Source organism: Anas platyrhynchos, chromosome 3 (genome assembly GCF_047663525.1).
Source record: "Anas platyrhynchos isolate ZD024472 breed Pekin duck chromosome 3, IASCAAS_PekinDuck_T2T, whole genome shotgun sequence".
Lineage (NCBI taxonomy): Eukaryota > Metazoa > Chordata > Aves > Anseriformes > Anatidae > Anas > Anas platyrhynchos.
The window spans coordinates 77,357,878-77,383,491 of record NC_092589.1 but is presented as its reverse complement, the minus strand read 5'-3'; the positions used below and the strand labels follow the sequence as shown (position 1 = coordinate 77,383,491).

The following is a 25,614-nucleotide window of genomic DNA, read 5'->3' as shown; positions in this document are numbered from 1 at the left end:
GATGAAGTTTCCATAGGAGAACAATACTGTGAATTCTTCGTTACTGAGAAAAGCTTTCATTAATGCTTATGCTTTATTAGGTATCTGAGAATTCCTCCATGCATATATAGTAGACTGATGTAATTTGTTTTGCTTCTTGTTGAACAACTATTATAAATATCAAAAACAAGGCACAAGTTATATTATGCTGGACAGAAAGCTCTGTATCAACTTAGTTCAGAGAGAGTGCAAAAAGATGGTGTTTCTATTTTTTCTGACAACAATCTTGCAGTTTTGAAGTGAAAGAATGTGTATTAGTAATCACTTATACCAGGCAGATTTCTTTTTGAACTAGGGAGATTTTAAAGAATGTGAAATATTCATAATAGTTCAAGTTTTCTAGCTAAAAAGTACTAGAAACTCTCCTTTTTTCCCTATTAGTAATTTGTCACAGAGTTTCAGAGAGGGTTGTGAGTATCACATGCAGTCGTCCTACACACTTGCCTAGAAGAACAGTTTGTGCTCTCATTCCAGTGTCTGATACAATCAAAAACAGAAAAGCATTTGTAAAATTATTTGGCAATGGACTAAAGAGCTCAACGGTGCTTCAAGACTCACGGAAGAAAGAATTTTTCTGACAGAAAAAGATAGACAACTTTTAAAAAAAAATAGTATCCTCTAGGTCCTCAATATTTAGGATATACTCCACACAGGAATTTTGTTTCACTTTTCTGTATCCCTCATTTGTAGTACTGTTGATAGTTTGATTAGCTTTTCTGATTGCTTTTACTTTACCTGGATTCCACTGGGAAAGGTTCATAAAGGAATTTTTTGTAGAAGTCTTTCTTGATATCATGAACTAGAATTACAGCTTTGCCTTGGTCATCAAACTGTGGTCTGCCTGCACGTCCCATCATCTGAAGTACATCTGCCAAAGAGACAATAACGCATAAAATAAATAAATATATTTATATATATTTTAAATGCATTTCTATATAACCCATAACACTTTTTTTTTTTTTTAATATTTCTTTGGCCTCATATGCCCTATTGATTTTTGACTTTTTTTTTTTTTCCTATCTCAGGAAAATTTATGATGAACTTCTTTGTGGCGGAGAATATCATCTGCATACTTGAAGACCACCCACTGCAATAGTAACCAAGCCTACACCTAATATAAATATATAAATTTTCCCTTCTCTCCCTCCATTCCACATGCATCTCTTGTTTGTTATCATTAAATTAAAGATGATAGTGAGCAAAAGAACTCACGAAGCCTACAGTGGTAACTGTATATCACTTCCTAATCTTCAAGTACTTGACTTCACAATAATAGGTCTTCCTTGCATAAGACTCTCCTATAAATAATTTCCTAGGTTTTTAGTAATTTATAGGGGAAAAAAAGGTAAAAGTAATTATGATTACTAAGAGCTATGATTTTGGCCACTCAAACTTCAAGCCAAGTGGTATTTGCTACTAGCACTGGAGTAGAGAAGGTTTCATATCATATGTTTTCCCTATATGAGATCATGATATACAAATTTAAAAGCAGATAAAGCTCACATCTACTATACCTATACATTATTACTTGCAAATACAAGTTAGTCAGTGATTTCTAGAAACACTGAAAATACAAGTCTGTACAGAACACGCTCAACTTGCTACCTGACAACCAAGATATGTACACTTATCATCTGTCTTCTCATAATCTGAGAAGTGCATCAGTATTGGTTGTTCTTTGTCCCTCCAGCATCTATTTAAGTTTGAAGAAACAAATGATATTAGTTCAAAAAGTTTTAAATATTTATTTTTATTTTTTTTTATGTTTTGTGTATTCTGAGTTCTATCATACCTACAGAGTATGTGGCTTGCAGTACCTAGCACTTTGAAAAATGGTTTCTTTGGCCTCAGAAGCAAAGTAAGCTTTTTGGCCCAATGGTCAGCAGGGTATTATCGTTAAGGAAGGACAAGACAGAAGGCTTAGAACGAGATACAGCAATGGACAATGATAAGAGAAACAGTCCAGTGACAATAAAAAGAAGTTTTCAGTAACACACATGTGCAGATGAGCTACATAAATACCACTGTTTTTTTTCAGTTTATTCACTTTGCTAATTTGCTAAGTGACATGAAATGTAAAATGAAATTAGTTTGCAAATGATAGGTGTGTATACAGGGGGGTGATGAAACATTACCTTGCTATTCTAATATGGTGATTTAAATAGTACGTAATACCATATAGGAAATGGATTTACTATGGATATGATTTTTTTGCTAAATATTCTGCTAAATAATTATACAAAACCAGTATTTTCTCTACTGACTATATGCTTTTTGGCTGCTTTTAATCACTTAACTAAACTCCTGATATGTTAAATGTGATCCAACCGGATGAGTAAATGTCTGGTCACTGAGAGAAGGACCTCCCCAGAACCCCCGATTTCACTGAAAGAAGCATTTTTACTTATTTCAGAATCACTGAATGCTCCACAATGATTCATTCTGCCCTCAGCTGCTTACTTGGAGCCAAATGCATCCCTGGCACACAAAAGTAACTTCTGCAGAGAAAAAGCAAGTTATACCATGGCGGAATAGTGAAGGCAGCATTAAAAACAATATTGTGAAATTTTGGAAATATTTCCAAAAGAAACACATTAAATTTTCACTTAATTGCTGCTGAAGAATTGTATTACTTATCCACAGAACTTCCAGAAGCATGAATATTCTCTAGAAAGTTAAAAATATTCTAAACAAACCATACTACATTTCTTGATAAAATAGGGAATCTGCATTTTCTGTTGCAGTGCAGAGAACGAAACCTAAATTATAGATGGTAGTATTCACCTCTGTTCACACCCCTAGGAAGCCTTATTTAAAATCCAAGAACCAAACAACCCCTAATATCCAAGACACCTGAATTCAAAAAGGCAATAAAGAGTATAAGCCTCTCCTAATGCCTTTGTGAGTACTTGCACGATGGATTTCTAAAATAGCATAGTAAGGCCTCAATGTTTATTGAATTTCTGGTTTCTTTTGAATATATTATTTACCCTATTACTTCTCTCTGACAGTCCCACAGATTCAACATAAAATCTAAAATATCTGTTGTTTTTTTTTTTCCTCATCACTCTTCCCCATTCACTAATAAAGTCAGTTGTTACTGTTCTTCCAGTTGGGACGAGCAAAACGCTACTTCTCTGCAGAGACTGTTTATACTAGGTTTATACCAGCCAGTCTGTCACAAAATGCAAGTGTGTATGGCAAAGCTCCCGGGTCATACCAGAATCTTTGAACAAGAGAGCTGGTCTGGAAATTGATCCCAAGTTTCCAGCAGAGCACTAACCACTAAATTAACCTCCATGAGGGTTACTTGGAGAAATAACTCCTGTATTATTTTCAGTTTGAGCTTTTCTCATTAGTAAGTTTCTCTTGCTATAAAAAGACAGTGAATAGCTTAAAGGATGCAAGATCTCTATTTACATTACAAATAACATTTATTTGTCCTTAGATGTATACATCTCTGGCATACTGCAGGATCATTTAATAATAAACTTCCTCTTGTGAAAATAGAAAGAGAAAACAGAACAGGAAACCTGGAATAAATTTAGCTTGTCTTCATTCTTCAAGCTTAGTACCCATCCAGACAGATATTCTCCCTGCCTAAGCTTTGAAAGAAGTTCTTCCATGGTTCACGTTCTTAAGCTCATTGGAAGAACTACAGAGCAGTTTAAGCAAAGTAGAAATTACTGGAGGTAGGAAGCAATAAAAGTCTGTATCAAACCAGAAATTCAAATATTTTATTAAGCTGATTATTTTTGAAATATCACTTATTTGAAGTATCTATTATATCACTAAATATACTATACTGGTTAGAGTTTTTTTTTTACTGTCAAGTGACGACATATACATTTTATGCTCTCCTATATGTGTGATACAACTTTTACACTTCAAACCATTAAAATCTGTTTCTATTTAAAAATAGGTTTCAAAAAACAGTGTGAAAGATTCCTTTTGTCCAAATTCCTAGGAAGATAAATGACTTCATATTGTACCTTTAATTGCCTAGTGTCTATTTTGGGCAAAGTGCATTAAAGGAACTTAGAAAAAAATTTTACAAAACTGAAATATTTTTTAATCACATAAAATCTTAAGAGTTCTCTTACAACTTGCATTAAACAAAGAAACCCTTCTCAGCAATCCTAGCTTCTGCCTAATTTAGGTATTCTCATTGGTTAGTTGCAAAATAATTCAGATCATTTGTATATATGTTTGAAATATATTTCAGCATATGAGTATTTCCATAATTTATGTGAGTACCTGTAATGGGATAATCCACATAACGCCTTGTTTTTCCATCATAGTATTCTGTTCCTTTAACAATTACTAAATGAGCTGGAAAATTTACACCCCAAGCTAATGTGCTTGTGGCAATAAGAACCTAAAACAGAAAGAAAGATTAATGAGGTACGTGCAACAAAAAGCCAACTTTTAAAATTCCATGTAAAACACATTATGGCAGGATTCAAAGAACAAATGTACCTGGATTTTGCAGTTCACAAACAATTCTTCCACAGTTTTCCTGTCTCTCTCATGCAGACCTGCGTGGTGCATGCCTATTCCAAAAGCAAGTGTCAGCTTCAAGTTTGAATCTCTAACTGTCACTATAATGTCATTCATCTGTAACAAGAGTGAATAGTTACATATTTTAAAACAGATTACTCAGATTTTTTTTAACTTTTAGGGTTGTTATTTCTGATATTTTATTGATATTTGATATTTTTTATATCAAGGATAATTTGCTCAACTGTTCACACAGACAGGAAAACAGGGTCTTCTTTCTTTGAAAAGTCTGCTTTCAGTCTAAAAAAATCAAATACTATATTAAGGGTGGGGAGAATACAAAACTACATTACTATATAGACACACTAAATAGCATAAAGAAGGAAATGAAAACGCTGAAAATATCTTGACGGTGCTGGCAAATGCTGTGTATTCTGCTCTGTGTTAGTTTAATGCAATTCCTCGTATCAAAAGGGTTAGACCTGGTATAAAAATATAGCAAATCCCTGCAACCAGTAACAAAACAGTCATGAAAAATAAATTTGACTCACCAATGCCTATGAAAAGATAAACACAGTTCTACAATTTGATAATTCTGTAATTATTATCCATCAATAAAGTTCTTGATTTACATGCTGTAATCCAAATTCTTTTGATTTTTTTTTTGAGACTTAGATTGTAATTTATAGACTCAAACCCTGTAGTGAAATCCAACATACAGTAAATGTCTTCATTTGAACTTTTTAGAAGGACAAAAAGTTAATTTTTGTTACTATTACTATTCAAATCTATGAGTATTTGGAATCCTTTTAACTACCCTCTACATTTCTTGCCTAAGTTTTCACATAGTAAGTTCCATAATAAGCTCATTTATTTCTGCAGACTACCTCTGTGAAAAAGCCCCTCACTAATAATGAACAAAAGCTTTGCAACTTCTTTATCTTGTGTAGCGATTTATTCCTCAATGTTCTTTCTATCGTTGAATTCCTACGGCCATTTGTTATTATATGTGATTTTATTATAATATAGCCAGAAACTTTCAAATCTCATCTCTTATTAGTGGTTTCCTGGTGCCACCAGCAGTGGCATGATGATATTGCATACTTACGGGCAGCATCGCTCACAGTTAACCTAGGAGGTATAGCCAAGTTTAAAGAACAAAAGGGTAGCGCAAAATGAATTACTCATGGTAACTGGAGAACTCAGACTGAACATTTAGTCTCATCCCAGACTGAATACTTCAAAGTACTGAGATACGGTTTTTGTATGACTGCAGCGATAACATCATTCCCACTTTAAACACTGAGGTGTTGCAGTTCTGATGCTCAGAATTGTAACTTTCTCCAAACATTTCCAGGCTTTTATAATTCTCAGAACTTAATGTTTCTACAATTAATTATGTATCTAAATCCAACTAATATATGTCATCTCTATTATCAAAAAATCCTCAGTACAAAAAAGCCAGGGAGTATAATAGCCTGTATTTGGGATTTTAAAAAATCCAGTATAGATTTTGTAAATCAATCAATTTTTGTCAGGAAGAACAAATTATAAAGCAGTTTAAAAAATCTATTTGTTGTAGTGATATTGATTAATTGAACCAGGAATGATAGAAGTAACAGAGAACCCAATTTTCAAAAATATTATTCAAGTTTTGGCTTGGTCCAATCAATTTGAACTACCTAATGGAAGCCCCTAAACTCATTTTCTCTCATAATGTAGCTGCCTGGATGTTCCTTATATTATCTTATATTATGACACATGGTAAGTTTGTTGCATAAACTAAACTGACTTGTATGAAAGGGATGCATACAGCAGAGAAGAGCGAAAGGGACTATAAAACACTGAAAGGAAAGGAAGCAGGAAGAAAAAAGCAATGAACTGAGAAGTGAGAAGGGGATATCTGTTTAGGAAAGGGAAACAAGAAAAGGGGTAGATAAGCAGAAGAGAGAGAAAAGAACTGAATGAAAGGAGGATATGTTAAAGGATAAAGTTTATCTATCTAGATACAATCAGCAAACCTTTGATTTCTCTAGTCAACATGTAGACATGTGACTGTAGTGTAGACAACATGAATTATGACCCATCTTAAAGATTTCTTCTAAAAAAAAATAAATAACTGGATAAAATGAGAATCAGCACACTGCTTTCTCTACAATTATGACCATCAACTATAGTAGTAACTATAGTCATAGTATACCAAGTAGCGTATACATGTATATATACACACACACACGGTAAGTATAGTTGTAATAGCAACCATAGTTTACTATGGTTTTACTAAGTGGTAGTAGCACAATGCTTAGATAGAAATTGAGAAATATTAGTTTTATGTATACATAGAACATACAGGGAAGTCAGATGAAAAAGTGGAAAAAAGCACCAGGAACCATTAGGAGAAAATGCTAAAGTATAAATGCATTTACTATTTATTTAATTTCTGCCTTCAAAAATTGACAAAGGATATTAAATTGTTGAATTAATTTTTCTTCTCCCCACCAAGTATTAGCTTATGATAGTCATGTCTTTAATGTGAGAGAACAAGCCAGTTCCAACAACATTTATTTAATTATTCACATGAGCAGAATTTGATATTGGGAAAATAATGAATCTAAACTCCCTTTTCCTCTAGAAAATACAGCAATCAAATTAGCTGATTTGGATTGGTCTATAGCAATTAGACTGCTCCTTCAGCACATGCAGTTTTACAGTGTTAGTTCTTTTCAGTACAGAACCTGAGCTAAACCTTTTTGTCATGTAGTTTCTAGCATATAACATCCTAAATTCTCACTGCTGGGAATTTATTCAAAGATGTTCTTCTTGCTTTTACAATCAGCAGTGGTTATTTTTTTTTCCCTCTGACTTGTATTACAGCGGTGGCCTGTGGTGCTGTTAGTCATACCTGCAAAGCAGTGTAATTTACCACAGGAAAACTAAAGAACCCTTAGCAGGAGAGCTGGCGCATGTACTACTATCCTGTCACTTTATCAGCAGGGAATCCTAGGCATTTTTAGCTGACCCCTTACTTTCACATAAATCAATGTAATAAACACAACTATTTTACCCATAGGCACAATCCAGGGCTTAAAATTCTAGCGACAATTTATTTAAAAATATAACCCCCTTATGTCAATTTAGTTTTAAGAATATTATCACTTTCTATTAAGAAATGCTGGCATAATTAATAATAATAATTAATAATTAATTAATAAATAATTAATAGTTTGATTAACCAGCAATAGACACACCATTGTGACTAAAAATCTAGACTAAAATTTTTACAGTTTTAACTTTATTACTATTTATCTTTTCTGAAAAAAAATGTACTGTAAACTTGCAAAAGGTCAAAGATATATTTTAAGTATAGAAAGTATTTAAAAAATAATATAAGGAAATATACATGGGGCTGACATTAAAACAAAATAAATTAAAATAAACAAAACAAAACAAAAAAACAACAGTGAAAAAAAAATATTAACACTTGATTCAGGGAACCTAGTGCAAGGTGGGATTTTCTCTGGACTCTAAGACAGCCAGGACTGGGTCCACACAGAGAAACTTTTGCTATTTTTCACATATCTCCTGATGAACAAACAAAAATCCCTCCCATGCTTTCCTCTAACATCAGGTTGATTAGGATTACACCTTTTAATTAAAAACCTATAAAAACAAATGTTTACTGTAAATTATCACATAACATTTATTATAAAAAAATAAAGTCTATTTTGATCTTGTATATTCTAATCTCTGAACAAGCTAGATTTTTCTCAAACTAGTAAGTAGTCATTTTCTTTGTTCCTGCACATATGTAAACTGTTGAACCATTTACTTTAAGCTAATAGAACTTTTTTATATTTTAAATTTATTATACTTAAAAAGCTTTTGTAGAAAGATAGGATTCCATTTAAGTAGATACATTACCCTGTGCCTGAAATACATTCCAGTCAGAGTATAATTCAGCAAGTTGATGACAATGCTGGCTCCAAAAGAAAGGAGGAGACCAGATTGGACAAGAATGAGCTAACAGATTGTGCAGCCCAATTCTGTCCCTTTGAGTGTGATATATTGTTTCAAGATGCTAAAAACCCATACTTTCTCAAAGCATATCTGTTGTGCTGGTTTTCCCATTTTCACAGAATCCTCATTATTAGTACTCTGTACTCTTTTCAAAGCACGTCAGACTCAGACCATATGCCACTGAATAATGCTTATCAATTGTCTAAAATGCCCAATAGAAGAAAGATGTGCAAAACAAAAGAATCGTGAAAGTTATGAAGTCTTTTACAAAAATAATTACATATTTCACATCTGCTACAGATGTTAAGTGAAATAAAAACATCTCCTTGTTATAACTAAATGTTAATTTTTTATGACACACTTTTGTGTCATAAAAACAACATCTTGTAGAAGGAAGTTGAACTTCTATAATGAGTGTAACACTTAGAAATCATACTTCAGTATCTTCTTGATCTTTAAAGACAAGAAAAAGAAATATCTAAAAAAAATTAAAGTTTGACTTGCCTTCATAATCCAGAACTCTCCCACACAAAATAAAATGCTCAGAACACCTCAGATAAGCTTATTTAAAAAATATTTTACAAAATTCTTCAAACAATTGAGATATATTATTAAAGCCTAAATACTTAACACTAACAATCTCAGTTAAAAGCCAGCAAGATACCTAATCATAACACAGACCAGATTCTTCTATTCCAGTTTTATAGCACTGCATTACTTCAGAACAATAACATTGAGATAATAGGTTATTTGATTTAAAGGTTAGAGAAGGAAAACTCATCTTTTGTCTTTCCAACAATTTTTTTTTTTTTTTCCCTCCAGCAATACAAAACACAACTTTATGGTAAAATTTAAGCCACTTTCAGGCATAAGTCTATGCATATTTCCACTTACTGTAGAAACATACACACAAACACACATGCAATTAATGCACATATGATTATGCAAACACTCACATCTCCACAATCTTGAGATCAGTATGAGCCTGATTCATTCTTTCGTAGTCAATGAACGCCCTTCATTCAAGTGTCCTTGCATTCAATGGGAGCTGGATATTGCCCGGTATGGATGCTATTGAATATTACAGTAGGTATGTTTGTGCTAAAGGATTTTAGTTATTTCTAGAGGTCTCATAAAGAACAGTCTTAACAAGATGCAGATGGTAAAATGATGCACACAGCAGAACGCAGAAATCACTGTGGTTAAAGTTAAAACTGTATACATGGGTACATTTCTGATATTTGCAGTACAAGAGAAGACGAAAAAAATCCAAGTATCTCGCCAGGAAATATATTTCTTAAAAAAAAAAAAAAAGAAAGAAAGAAAACACTTTGCTTGTTTGCTGGTGAAAACTGCATTCTATCCTCAAACAATAAACAATAAATACTACTTTTTACATTTGTTTTAGGTAAAATACAAAAAAAAAAGAAAAGAAAAGTAAAAACATCATTAGAGAAAAATAAATACACTGAAAACTTGATTCTAATACATTCTGCTGTACAAAGATTGCAACATCTACCACCACCACAAATATATATGTCATTTCTTAAAGAGAAGAGCTTGTTCCTCTTTAGTCAGCTCCTAATGCAGAGCAGTGTGGGTCTTACACAAACTTACCATCACACACTGGTGGCACTTTTTCTAAAGGGATAATCTGAGCTGTTTTTTCCTTTTAACAAGTTAAGTAATGGGTCACAAGCTTGAACATGATAATCTTGGCTGGCAGCTCAAAATTAGAATTTAAGCTAGTAATTGAGTACTTAGAAACCATCTCATGACTATACAGAAAAGCAGGGTGAACATAAAGTTTTCTTTTTTATATTGGCATCTGCTGGCACACACATATTGTCATGGTTGAACAATAAAAGAAATGAAGAATTACTCAATTTACAGGGGCAGTCTTCTCTTTGAGATGTACTGCCTGTTCACATTTCTGTCACGATGCACCTGTGCCTCACAAGTAATAACTAGGACAATCTTTACAGAGTGATATCTTACTGAAGAGCCCTTGCAACTACCGCAGACAGTCAACAAATGGCAAGGAAGGCAGCTTCAACGGCTTCTTCACTCCTTGGAGAAAAACAAACTGTGTTGGGACTGAAAACACTAAGAGGGATACAAAGCTGTGTTTGGAATGTGTATGGACAATCTACCTTACAAAAAAAAAAAACAAAACAACAAAGGAGGGGGGTGGAAAGCAACCTACCTCTAAGGCTCTAAGGTAACCATTTTTTCTTCTTCAAGAGAATGCTCACTCCATTCTACTTTGGGCAAACTCTGAAGTAGTCCTGGTTAAATCCCACAGAACTGATTGCTACAGCAGGACTAGCACATGTGCTATGCATAGCAATTGGCAAATGTCGAGATGAGTTTTGAAGAATCAACTACAAATCTCAGCAAGTAGGGTATTTCAAAACATTTTTGTAGGTTATCTTGCTCAGACTAAATGAGATATGAAGTATTCAGGTGAACATTTCTTCACGAAAATCATGCACACAGCCTGAAACTTATTTGAATAGAATCTATTAAACAGATCAAACTATCTCTGTGCAACAACAGGTCCAGTAGAACAGGGTAAATAATCAGTACTAGAAACAACAAGGTTCCTCAAGTACTGTCCAGTCTTCTGAAGACTGACTTGTCTCAACCTTCTGAACAGCTTTCAACTTCCTGAATACTATGGGAACATGGGTATGAGCTGGAAACTGTACATCAGACATGAAATTCAGGGAAAGTATATGTATCCAGGAAGGATCGTCTCCAAAACTGAATGGAATTGCTGGTGATACGTATTTTCAGTAGATGAAAGTAGATCAAAACTCCTTTTCAACTATAATTTAGTTGCAACTCTTAGACCAGTGATGAGGGAAAGAAATTCTGTGATTCCCCCACAATGCAGGTATGCTGCTGTCTACTTTGGTGGCAAAGGATGAAAGGTCGTTCCTGTATGTTATTTATACATACAGATATATATTCCAGGAACTTCACAGAAAGTTCATGTCCTTTGAGATACAAGTGATTGTAATGTTGTCTGAATTTGATACTTGGAGCTGGGTGGCAGAGATAGTGGTGGATTTGCCTGTGACCTGAGGACTGGGAAAAGAACTAATTTGAAGTTTTGTGAACAGAAGCCTTCACATACTGCATATAAAGCGTGGTTTGGAGCTACCACTGCAGGGGGAAAGTTGACAAACTACAGGATCTACAAAGACGATGAGGGAAGCTAAGATGATAAACACGTACCGAAGATCTAGTATTGGCTTCTCTCCCTCATTCCAACCCCCCACAAACCCTGAATCCCTCTGTTACCATGACAGACAAGTTGCCATGCTGGATAACAGAAGAATTGCTTTCAGTGGCTGTAGAGATCTCAGTCTATCACGCTACCAGTCTTCCAGATGTTATTATGGATGGCACTGCTTACAGCAGTTTAAGTAGTCTTCTGAAGTCTACCCACTGTGAAGCTAACATAAACATAGAATAACATTTGGTCATTTGCACGATTAAATGAAACTAACCTATGAGTTTTTGAAAGAATCTTACATCAGTTAAAATTAATATCATACAACAAATAAAGATGGATGAAAAAAAGTGCCAAGGCCACCTGTAAAGCTTGTAAACTTTGTGAACACCCATTTATGAAAAAAAATATTTTATTTCTCAACCTATTTCACAATTAACAATTACTAATATTTTCAAAATTAAGTCATTTGTCTTTAAGTCCCCCTCAAGGAACATTGGTCATAAAGAAATGAATGTGAAAAACTGTTAGACTTCAAAAATGGTTTAAAGGCAACAAAAATTTCTTTTAACCTAACTGGTCCATTTTTATCTTATGTGAACTTGCAAAACACTGCGAGTATGTGAGCAAGTGCTTAGGTTGGGAACTGCCTACTGTAAAGCAGAAAATCATTAGTTCGAGTATGGTAAAACACTTCTTTATTTTGAAGGTGACAGAGCACTGGAACAGGTTGCCCAGAAAGGCTCTTTTTCTAGAGAGATTCAAAACCTGCCTGGATGCCATCCTATGCAGGATCACCTCCAGGTGATCCTGCTTGGCAGGGGGGTTGGATCAAATGACCTCCAGAGGCCCCGTCCAACCTCAACCATTCTGTGAGTTTTGCCTATTTCACTTAATCCAAGCTTGACTTTAATATAAATTGAAGTTAGAATGTTTAAATAAAAAGTACTATGGATAAGGAAGTAAGCAATACATGCACTAGGTATGTAGCACTACTGTAACTTTGTCCCTTGCTTTAATGTCAAATGAAACTCATGTTAATCTTGCTCATTTAAAACACAAATCTACAAACAGGTCCCCTGAATACCTAAAGAAGTGCCCACCTGAACTTGTAAGTACTTCAGACACAAGTGTGCTATACATAATAGTGGTCAGTAATCCTCATTCTTTTATATTTACACAATCAGAAATAAGTAACTTGGTAAGTATCTTTGTTATGTGCCAAACATTCAGATTACTAATTCAAATACAAATCATAAGCAAATGTTCTCAGACTAATAAATGCAAAGTCTGTTTGTCCTTGTCATCTCCTCTTTCAAAATCTTCAGAGGTATATTTTGAAACAGACAAAACTATCTAGGCTCTGACAGGGTCAATGATCAGAAGGCCCAAATTCAAAGATTCTTAACAGAAAACACTTCTCTAGCAAGTCTAATTCTTAAAATGAAGAAGCTTCAGCTACTGTTCTTTTCAGGACAGTAAGGGCTCATGTAACATGTGCAAGCTATTCAGATTAATGAAATTCATTTAGAGTAAGCTGCATGTTGCATATTCTAATTGTAGGTGAGATTACTACAATAAACTAGTGTAAGTTACTATAGAACTCTACTAGGAAGTAGTAATTTTTATATGAATTGTTTCTGTTATGCTCAAGAAAGCAATTTAAATGGAGGTTGCACACTAAGGGAAGCAGCATCAGATTAAGACATGTTTCAGTATTAGCACTTTGTCAGCTAAGATACCCATTTGCTCTTGTAAAATCCACCCAAGAGGGAGGATACAAATGTTATGCTTTATCTCATAGAAAAATCACACTTTTTTTTTTTCCCTCAAAGAGCAAAGTCAAGCATTCTTCTCATCTAGAAATCTATAGTTTTTGGCATGTAATTTTTGGTATATGTATATACATTTCATAAAACTGTTAAATACAAGGTTTTAACCTTATGTTTATTAGCCATGCATTTTGCTGTATCTTGGCCCTATATTATCACAAATTCCTATGCAGAAGGTCTACAGCCATTAGAGAAAGCTAATTTCCAAATTCTAGGAAATCGGAACAATAATTAGAATTGTTTTGAAGCAATTATGTACTATAATCAGTACCATTAGTCCAGAAGTAAATAAATAGTTCTGTATTCAGAGCAGGTGCAGAAACAAATACAATAAATAAAATCTAGTATACATTTTACAGAATGCAGATAAAACAGATTATTGAATGGTTGTTTATTATTTCATTTGTTTTTCCCAATAAATGTCAGAAGGATTGTTTGGAGAAACAACACAAGAAAATGTAATTAAAGATTATATTGCATGAAAAAGAAAAATAATTAAAATCCTAGCTCCTGCATCTGAGTGTTTGAATTTGTAATGTTAGTATTCTTATAATGAAGATATTGGCAGAAACTCTTACAGTCTTATAACATTAATTTATTTCACTGATACCATTCCTAAGTGGTTCTTTCTACAGCATTTATATATGTGTATGTACACATACGTATATGCATACATGTGAATGTAGATAGATAGATATATGTATATATGCATGTACATATATACAAATAGATGTATACATATACTGTATTCATATACAGTAGCACAGAGTTATCTTATGAGAAGGATGATTTTGCTCCTAAAACACTGAAATAGATTTGGTTTAAATTTCAGCTCAACTGCTACACACCACCGACTTCTGGCTGTAAACTATAGACAACAGTAGCCTTCTTTCTTTTATTCTTTATCTTATCTTTTTATCAAAGACTTCTACAATGTGATATACGCTATCTGGGATGATGGAAATACCATTAATAACAGATATGCTTGAAAAATAAAATAAATTGCTTTCTAAAGATCGTATCTTGAAAAGATGCTTATATAGTCTTAATGCTATATGAGCTTAGTACTTCATAGTTAACACTAATTTTAATATATACTTGAAATGTAGCATATGAGTAGCTGTTTCAAGATCTACCCCCAAATTACTCTTTGTTTTTTAATGTATTGTATTTTCAAATAGGCATCAACAAAATAGAAGCAAATTAAAAATAATTCAGGTAAAATTATTCTACCTCTCTTTCATCCATCTTCAGCCATTGCTTGGGATCATCCTCAGTAGCTAGGAAAGCAATCAGATCTAGGGCAGTAAGCCTTGTCTGACGTCTGGATGACACAAAAATAAGAACAGGCTTGGCTGGAGAGTGGCTCCGAATAGCTGTTGAGAAAAACAGAACTTTAGGACTATGATCTTTAATGACAAAGCAAACAAACAAACAAACAAAAAACAAAATCTAATTTCTCTTTGTAATACCTACACAGCTGATACACTTCTCTGCAGCTGATACACAGCTGAAGGTATCCACTCTGTTCTGACAGACAGATACAACAACTAAGATGAGCACACACCATTACTGAATCAAAAATCATGTAACTGCTTAGCTGAATCTGAGCTAATTTGCCCTGCTATTTCAGTGATCACTGTAATCTAAAGATTTAAAAGAATAAAACAGAAAAAAACAAACAAATAGCAAAACCAAACCAAACCAAACAAACAAAAACAGAAGCTGGACAAGCTTCCTAGACTTTAAAGCTTGTGTATTTCTCTATCTCAGCCTAGGAAGTATGTTATGTTATCTAACCTATTAGGATACGTCTTCTCAGGCTAAATGCCACTGAGGCCCAAAACTTGCTCTTTCTGCCTGATCCTGTTCACAGACTGTATAAATTCATGTCTACAAGCAAAATACCACTTCAATTTACCAAAAAAAGGTATAAATGGCAGACCTTTGAATAGCTGCTGTGAAAGGTGGGCATAATGGTACAAAGGAACTTTGTTTCTGCTGTTTACTTATCAGTTTGATATATTTGAACCAATTATGTTTTTGAACTTCTTACAAAAACATTTTCTTGCTCTGTCCATGTTTGAAAAATTTCAGTTTGCAGCATTTTATTTCACTTTTTTAAATGATCTTAGGAATAAGAATTGCAATGGGAATGTTAAAATAATCTTGACTACATCAGGTCAAACAAGTGAGGAAAAAGCCCTCAATAAATCATGTCTACATTTTTTTTTTTTTAACATCAACAAACACTAGAACTATAAACCTATAAACAGTACTATGATGTACTAAGTATGAACAGTTGTATGTACTTTGGATACACTCTCTCAGTCTGTTATACAAAATCAGTTTCTGTTTTCTCATATAATTCTCATTCTACCAATTAATTTTATTCATTGTTAATTTCTGAGAACCATTTCATACCCACTATCACATATTATTCCCGAGTCATGGATTCTACCCTGCATGAGCTCCTGCATATACACATACCATACAGTTGTGAAGGTATTGAAATAGGATCATTCATGTGTATTTATACCTTACAACTATATATGCCAATACATCTATATATTTTAAAACCCCAGCATCTAATGAATTTCTGTTGCTTCTGGAACAGGTGTGGCATAACAGCCCAGGACAGATTTATTGTTCATTAGTGTTTTTGTACAATGCTCTTGTGGAGGTGTAAATAATCTGAGCTGTCAAGATTGGTCTCTAGTCCACAATCAATACTTTGCTTCTGTCATAAGGATAATTAAAGCAGCTAAAAAGTCACCTCACAAATGCCACCTCACAATCAACAGCAGTTCACATCACAAAATTTATACTGGAGGTTATTTTTAATTGATATAATAAATATTCCTTATGTAACTCAAACAAAACATGTTCCAATAAAATATTGGAGTTTTTCTTAAATCTATCCTGCATGCCAGTTTTGTTGAGAATAAAAAATTGAAAACAGAAGCATATCTGGATGCACTACAAATTTTGAATTTTATGGCTATTGCTTTGAAATTAGAATTACGTGAGGTTAGTCTGACTTACAACTTCTGTTCACAATTTTTTAATGCTTACATTCAGCTGTACATATGAAAATACCTCAGCAGATTAATAATATGAATGGTTTTATTACTTTCTAAATTTCAAATATTTTTACACAAATGTTTCTTTATGGTGTCAAACACTAAAAGAAAACACATTTTATTTCCCCTTCATTAGCACTAATTTTATTCTTCTGTTCTAAATACATCAAATTCCACTGGTATATGTTGCGTTTGCAGCACACTTTATGTTTCAGACAAATAGCTTTGGGTCATTAGCAGAAGCAGATTCTCCCTATATATGCCAAGAGTACATACAGTAACACATGTTGTAAATGTGCTGCAAATGTTCTGTGTAAAGTGCTCAGAGACTTTATTTCTGTTACATAAAGAAGTAAAAGGTCTGGGAGCTTCCTTACCCTGGAATGCAGGTTTGTTCATGCTAGCCATGCGAGGACAGTAATGCTGGCCAGGGAAGCCCTGAATGTGTACCTCTAGAGGAACTGGACGTACTGAAGGTCGGAAGTTGAACAGACCCATCTAAAAGAAAACATTTTTACAAGTTTAATCTTGAATTACCTTATAAATTGCTATTTTGCTTTTCTGCAGCACAAATACATATCCATCTTCTGAAACGTTTTTCATACCTGATTGATATTTAGCCAGTCGGCAAGATCCCTGGCATTTGCCAATGCAGTGGATAAGCCAACTACTCTTACAGGCTTCTCTGTGTGAGATGAGATGAAGTTTGTTCGAGACACAATGACTTCCAGTACTGGGCCTCTCTCATCCCCTGGTAGATGTGAAATCCATTGAAAAACAGAGAAAAATAAAAAGTTCAGGTGTAAAACCGGTATTTTCAGGTCATAAGTTCAGGTCATAAGCACAGTTTCAGGTCAAAAGTATTTTCAGATCATAAATACAAGCAAAGTTCTTCAAATTTAGCTACAATTCTGATTACAAAAACAAAACAAAACAACAACAACAAAAAACAAACAAACAAACAAAAACCATGCTTACCTAGCAGATGGATTTCATCTATGATAAGAATGGAAACTTTCTGAACATAGCTTCTGTTCTGCCAGCTTCTGCTGACACCATCCCACTTCTCTGGGGTAGTAACAATCAGGTCAGCTTGGGCAATAGCTCTCATATCAGGAGTCACATCTCCTGTCAACTCCACAACCCTGTAATCAAGATAGGTGTTTTATCAGACTACATAAAACTGTCTTTTTGAAGCTTTAGAACACCTTAATGTTCAAACATTAACTTTTAAACTCTTAAAAGAGAGAAGAAACAAAATTAAACAAAGTAAGTTTACTGTTTCTGGTCAGGATTCTAACAGGATTTTCAAAGATGTTTTCAGTTAACAGACCTGTCTTTGTTTTTCTAGCACATACCACGTTAATACAGAACACCATTCCTTTGCAATACTATATGAAAGGAAGAGGGTGAATATGAGTCCAAAACCATCTATGATTCCTTTTTTAAAATGAAGATCATACAGGAATATTAGTATGATATAATATGAATGATAACATCCTGTTAAAGCCAGAATAAAAGTTTTCTAAGACAACTAAGTTGCGGCTTGCTGTTCCATATAGATCTTTGGTTTGAACAAGTCTGGATTGTAGAATATCTGTATTTGTTGGTAAAGTTCCATTAAGAGTAGAACTGAAATTATCTTGGAGCCATTTCTGGGAAAGATTAGCCGAGTTTTTCTGTTTACCTTATAAGCCTTTCAATTTTCACAAACACTGAGATGATCCATCATTTTAGACTGAATATAATGGATTTTTGACATTTTTACGATACACCTAATAAAAATTCCTCAAAGTAATGTGTATCTTCTTTTCAACATTTAAGTCACAAATATTGGAGTCAGTCTCAAAAAGAAAATATTACCTGAAAATATTTTAAAATGATGAGGAAAATAATTTATCCTCACACACCATTAAAATAACAACAACAACAATAAAATAAAAAAGAGATATTGCCAGTTAACAAGTCACTGCTATGTTAATAGCAGAAATCTCACTGGTAATTTTGTGTACAAAGGGTAGTACACCCTTTTATTAAAATCTCTGGTGTGCTCTAAGCTTTAACTTACAAAAACGCTATATATAGGCAAGTGAAAGGTGAGTGCATCCTATGGATATAATTTTTAACTCACAAAACTATAACTTTAGAAAGCATTAACATGACTGATACACCTCATATGTCATAAAGAAATGGCTAACTCCAGCACCTGAGAAGATCAGTAAGAAATTCATGAGGCCAAAGAATACAATTATATTCTGTATTTTATATAGGAAAGACAATATACGAATACTGGTATATAGTTCATGCAACTTCTATGAGATCTTTCATAGCTGAGACATCTAATAAACGTTTATTTTGAATTGCAGTTTAAATTTCCAAAGACACTGCAGACAGAATTCTGACCTTCATATTTGCTATACTGGCAAGTAATGTGAATGAAAATAGGTGGATATCAAAGTGTATCCCTTTTTTACTTTTGATTTTGCTTTTACTACAATGACTTCTGATAGCTTTTTTTTTTTTTTTTTTTTAACTTTTAGAAATTTGAAGCATAACACACAAGCAAAATCTATTTTGAAATACTCAAAAGTATTCTGTAGATTTTATTCATACTTGATGAGCTGTTCTTTTGCTTCTCATTTCTCTGATTAGGTAAGGAGAAACATACTTTTTACCAAGTTTTTCTTCAATCCTAACTTTCCAGTCCTCAATTCTCTCACGAACGAGTGCTTTTAATGGTGCAATATACACTGCCTGAAAAAAACAATTACAAAATCAGGTATTAAACAAGATATTTTTTTTTCAATTGTATTGATATGAAAAAAAATATTTTAAACTTTCTTAATACTGATTTCTAAAAATTGAAGTATTTATTACACCATTTAATATCAAAACCCACTTATATACAAAAGGCCATATTTGTTGGGACTATAAAATCGGGAAACTACATTCTAGAACAGAAAAAAAAATCAATTTCCAGCAAGTAATATCTTACCTGATTTTTAGATACATTGTTTAATTAATAAATATTAAAAGTTAAATTATAAAGCTGATTATTCTAAGTAAATTATCATACTATTTCTCTCAAAGAAGCTCACCCTGCAGGGGAGAATACTCTGACATAAAATTATTTACAGATTTATGGTTAAATATTTTGAACCTTTAAGGTCTGTTATATTAGTTTCTTCATGTTCAAATATGAAGAATTCACATACATTAATAAAGCCAGACTTTTGGCTTTCTTAAAACAAACAAACATATATATATATACACACACACTCATTTAATAATTGGCAATGTTGTAAGTCTAATACATAAACTTAAGATGTATCTGAGTCTTGCTTACCACAGCCTGACATAACAAATTACAAGAAGATACTAAAATTTCAAAGATGAGTAAGTGATTTACATACATGATTTTAGTTAATTTCAAAGGTTATTCTTTGGTTAAATCTTACAGTCAGATATAAATATATTTTCCAAAGACTTGAAGGCTTAAATGTGGGTACCTAAGACAGGATGTCTGACTTAAGGTACAGCCATATGTTCACTTTGAAAACAAAATCCCCAAAGTTGAAATGCTCAGCTTTTAGGCACTTTGTTTTAAGAAATAAAACACAGGGAGAAGGTGGAAGAGAAAATTAGCTCATAGCAATTAATTTATTTGTTTAAATAAGGGAGAGACTGGGCTAGTTGTATTGACATGGAGGGGAACTAATAGCTGTAAAACAGTACTACTGCTAGTAGAAGATTAAAGGCTAAGCAAAAAAAAATTAGGAAATGAAGTAAGTATGGAAAAGGAGAACCAATGTCTTTACGGCAAGTTTTCAGATTTAACTCTAGTTGCACACTGATTAGTACATAAAGTTGAAATAAAAGCCTAAGCATTTTATAATCTCCAATTAATACCGACAGGTATTAATACCAACAGGTATTAATTGGAGAAAGCAAAATTCAGTTTGCCACAGTCTTCCTAGGCTTTTGGACTGCTGAAAACATACCTACACTAAATGATTCTTGTAAATCTATTTTACAAACCTTTGATGTGGGATACTTGTTAAAAACTCTAAAGATGGCTAATTCAGCAGCAACAGTCTTTCCAGAACCTGTAGGTGCTCCAAGAAGAACATTACAGTCTGTGTGATAAAGTGTATGAAATATCTGGGTTTGGATAGGATTGAAGTGTGTGAACTTGTAGAGGACTTCATATTCTCGATGTCCTAAGGCTGTGACAGGCAAAGGCTGAAGATCTAGAAGCTCTACAAACACAAAATAATCATGAGTGCATGACAACAGATGCCATCCCATAACATAGTCACTCTATTATGAAGGTAAAGATATTAACCGATACTTCAGTGGAAAACTTAGACTGGAAATGGCTTTACCTAACATCTCATATGACATAGAACCCCCATTGGGACATTGTTAATTTCAATGAGGAATAATGAAAAATTGATTTTATAGCTCTAAGTATTTCTTGAAGTACTGTAGTTAATATTCTGACAGCTGTGAAACCAGCCACTTGCATAAATTAATCTTTTTCTTAAAACTGCTTGCTTTCTTCCAGTAGTGAAAGTGACTAGAGAAAGTGAGCACAGTGAGTTCTAAACTCACTGTATTAGACTACATGTATATGTCCAGCTTCTTATAACAACAGAATGTAGAGTTGGACTACAACAGTCTGTATATTTCAAGAAAAAAACTCCATCTAGTTAAGAAGTTTCTAAATTGATGGAGTAATACAAATCAGAGAAATACAAGTAAAATTTACATCTAATCCTTAAAATATGTAATTAAAGACATAATCTCAATAAATAAACAAACAGCCTTTTAGTATATGACTCTCAGTATAACTTGAAGGCATCTGCTATCCAAACAATTAGAGATTGTGGAATCTGGGAGATGATATATATAACCAGATTGGATTTGGAATTCTACCAAATTAAGGAGACTGCAGTGATTCTGCTATGCAGATGCTTGCTTTGAAGTTGGTCGTTGTTTTTTTTTTTTTTTTAGTGGCGTTGCCTTTTCAGGGTGCTTCACATTAAGGTATGATATGGGAGTCATAAAATCTACTGAGGCAACAATGCCTAATATTCTTCACATGCTTTTCCCTGATACCTTATGGCTGTTTTATCATTCCCACTAAAACTGATTTCTTGGGTTCTGCTGAGGAGAAAGAAGGTTTTCTGCCTAGCAGGGCCTCTATGTACTTCACTGTTGAGTGGGAACCAGATGGGAATTGAAATCAATTACCATAAATCCTAGAGGCTCCATAACTGGTGATGTGTAAATATCTTTCTGTTTCTTCTGAATAGTAGTCAGTGATCAGTCAATTAGATAAAAAGGTTACACATGCTTTTCCAGACAGCGTAGGTACAGTATAACAATAGCTAAACACTTCACAAACACATGTGAATTTATGCATGCCAAAGGACAACATCATATGAGAACTGAGTATTTCTGAAGGCACTCACTTCACAGACTGCTAGATGAGCCAAATGTAATTACAGTGGAAAGGTTTTACAATGACATCAGGCACAATGAATGTATAAAGCAATTTATGTATCCAGAAAAAAAGAAGCAAAACACAAACATATGCTTCTGTGCCAAGTGTTAAAAAGGAGGGGGAGGGGAAGACCATGGCTTGAATGAGTTGAAATTAGATGTTCAGCACTGTAACAGTGCTTGCAACGAAACATTCATTTTAGAAAAGTAGTAAAACGTTGCATATCTTCAAAATTTTAACTGTTCTTTTCTTTGCTGAATACCACTTATAACACAACCATCGACTCTAAGATTATTTTGATCCAGTCCAGAAGAAATGCAATGCTAAGATAAGACATATTGTAACACAACCTAGTATTATATGACATTTTCATTTTTTCTATGGTTTATAGTGAGCTTGGAGTAGCAAAAAAAGCTGGTATGACGAGCTAAAACAAGCTGCTTTTTATTCAGAATTTTAAAATTTTAGAGAGCTTTAAAGTTAGTGAAAAAATAGTATCAATAATATAAATAAATGAGAAAATGAAATATCGTATACTTTTCTCTTATAAAAAATGAGTTAGAGATTTGTTGCATTATCATAAGGAAAATCAATACAAACAAGATGAATTGAAACAAAATGATCACATTTGAAATTACCTGTGTGGGGTGGATGCCTCTCTGGAAGAATCAAGTGTTGAAAATTTATGATGCACACAGCTTCTGCTCCTAACCATCTATCGGACACAGCTCGAATGTAATATTGAGAAGGCAGAGGTTCGAAAATTGGGATTGTGAACACCAGTAGTTGAGGTTCTTTAGTAATAACCTAATGCAAACATTGTGTAGAGAATAATTACTGGACAGGCAAACCAGTAACTTGAAAAATCATACAGTTTGCCTCACTTTCATAATCATTACTAACACAAAGCAATAAAGCATGAGTAACTCCAAATGCAAGATATTCACATCCATTAAATATTTCACCACTGGCAGTGGATTTTGCTTCCATTAACTTCAAGGTACAAAAAAGACTAATTCTCCATCCTTAACAGAAAAAACCGTTACAGTCTTTCCATTTTAATCTGGAAAAAAAATGTCCCACCAAACAAGGAAGAGAAAAAGGTACATCTGAGATTAGAAAACATCTTTGTAAAAGTCCAGGCTTAAAACAAAAATCTGAAACTAAAAGCTGTGCTGCTGCTTTTCAAATCTTATTAGCTCAAAATCCAGTTTGGCCTTAAAACTTTCCATCTCACTAACTTTACTTTTGTCTTGCTATGAGATTCTGAATCCATTACCTGCTTTTTTTGAACAATGAAGTATTCTGAATGATAAATGTGATCATTAGTAGGGTCTTCTACCCAAATCCACCAGGGCTCTCCCACAGTGCCGTGTACCTTTAAGAGTAGAAAAGATAGCTTTATTATAGGTGTAATGAGGTTCTCAAGATTTGACAGGTATATCAGGTATAGTTCCAAATGATCTAGGCTTACAAAGGAACATAGAAATGAGAGACAAGAGCAATATAACACTTCTAATTAATTTGTCTGCTTAAAGACCATATTGCAAGAAGAATTTGCTTAATCTGTATACAATATAAATGGACACAATATAAAAGCAACTGAAGCTAGTTAGTGCATCAGCTGTCTATAAATAGACCAAACTGCCAGACTTTCCTTCGGGGCTGTAAAAAAGGATGCCTTCTCTTTCCTCCTTGTACTTCTGTCTGTTGATTCTGTGTACAGAAAAATTGACTTTTGCTGTCAGTCAGAAACATTCTCATAGTAAAAATTGGACTGCATTCTAACATTCCTCTCCCTTTGCCCTCTCTTCTAGAAACAGATTCAGAACACCACAGTTTGATCCGCTCACTGCTATAGGTTAAGTGAGAAGAACATAGACAAAGCTGGCTCTTGATGAATTCCATGCCATATGTTAATACTTTATTTCATCCTAGATTTTAATTTGCTTTGTTGTGTACCTGTAGTCTTAATGAGTTATTTTATAGTGCCAGCCACAAGTAGCTATTTGGACTACTCAGTCGAGAATTTCTGTTTCTTTGCCAGAATCAATTACTCATGTTCCAGTGTGCCAATTTTACTTAAATATCTATCTAGGAAAAAGAGAAAAATGCACAGTAAAGTAGTATGGAATTTAAACTATTAAATGAGCTTATATTACTGATGTTTCTGATGAGGAAGGTATAAAAACAAACTGAAGGTGAAAAAATGTTGGCAGATATAAGGAAGGCTATGAAATTCAAAGCTCAGAATTTTTGTTATCAATGGTAAGAGCATCTTTGGAGAGTCCTGTGGAAAAACTGCATGGGGAAATAGGTTCAAAAGTAATGATTCTCAAGAGCTCTGGAGAGTTCTCAAGAACTGACGTGTACCTGTATTTTGGGCAACCATTGCCTAAAACTGCATGTTTGATATATGACTTGGCTAATTAATACTAGTTACATTATTCTGTATTTCTGCTGGACTCCTCCTGGCTGCAGTAATGTTTGTTTGCTCTGTCTAGATATGTTTAGAATCCCTTGGCTCTGGCAGTACAGTAAGAATTTTCCACTGGGATCTGTCTCAACATTTACCGAAATACATCTTCTTGCCTTTTCCTTATAAAGCTAAGTCCAAAATTCATGAGACTGTTCTAGAATTACGTATCCAGGTAAAGAAACAGTCTAAAAAAGTCTAAAAAACATAAAATGTTAGCTAAGTGAGTCATTTCAGTTAAGCATAGTACTTACATTTTTAATATTCTGATTTTACTTGAGTATTCCCATTGTTTTTTTTAATTTATTATAATTAATTTATTATTTTTGGACAGCTAGTTTTTGTATCATTTACAGCTATACCTATAGTTTCTGACAACTGTCTTCTGAACAGCTTGCCAGGAAACTGTGTGATGATGCAGAAGCAATTTTGGACTTTCAGTGGTTGAATGGAAGAGGTAGTTATTCATTTTTAGTGACCATTACATTTTTAACAACTTTGTTTTTCTAAATAGATAGAAGTTTCATTTACTAAAGAAAGAAAGAAACAAACAAAAATCACAAGAAGAAAAAAAAAAAAGAAATAGCTACCTGACAAAAAAAAAAAATCAGCAAAAAAGTATTGGGGAACTTTCCAAGTTTTGATGAGTATCAATTTACAAATACTACAAGAGCTCCATATGTTGAAAAGACAAGATACAATATTTTCAAAGCTAGGAAATACTAGGAATACTATGTCAAAAGGTCATTAGTTTGTCCAAAGCTTGGGCAAAAACCTGTTTTCTGAACTTCAGTTCAGAGATGACATACAGGAGTAGAATTCTGTGCAGATCCCTTTTTGATTTGTAAAGATCTGGAAGAATCTAAATTTTGTAGAATGAAAACAGACCGAGAAATTACTTTGTATTAATATGAAGA

General features: G+C 33.5%; 1 protein-coding gene across 4 annotated transcripts in view; it reads right to left on the bottom strand.

Annotated features, from left to right (window-relative positions):
• Positions 1–25,614, bottom strand: part of ASCC3 (activating signal cointegrator 1 complex subunit 3) — a 274,883-nt gene that overhangs the window by 52,008 nt on the left and 197,261 nt on the right. For 3 of the 4 annotated variants that reach the window (XM_038176559.1, XM_072036159.1, XM_038176560.2), the window contains exons 23-33: positions 23,501–23,599; positions 22,860–23,028; positions 20,751–20,971; positions 19,381–19,466; positions 17,691–17,857; positions 17,318–17,463; positions 17,090–17,210; positions 14,863–15,005; positions 4,519–4,656; positions 4,297–4,417; positions 775–907 (exon numbers count right to left, since the gene is read on the bottom strand). In XM_038176559.1, the coding sequence (XP_038032487.1) occupies positions 775–907; positions 4,297–4,417; positions 4,519–4,656; positions 14,863–15,005; positions 17,090–17,210; positions 17,318–17,463; positions 17,691–17,857; positions 19,381–19,466; positions 20,751–20,971; positions 22,860–23,028; positions 23,501–23,599 (1,544 nt within the window). Of the gene's footprint in view, positions 1–774; positions 908–4,296; positions 4,418–4,518; positions 4,657–14,862; positions 15,006–17,089; positions 17,211–17,317; positions 17,464–17,690; positions 17,858–19,325; positions 19,467–20,750; positions 20,972–22,859; positions 23,029–23,500; positions 23,600–25,614 lie in introns of those variants that run through there. The other variant, XM_038176561.1, reaches the window with a different exon arrangement.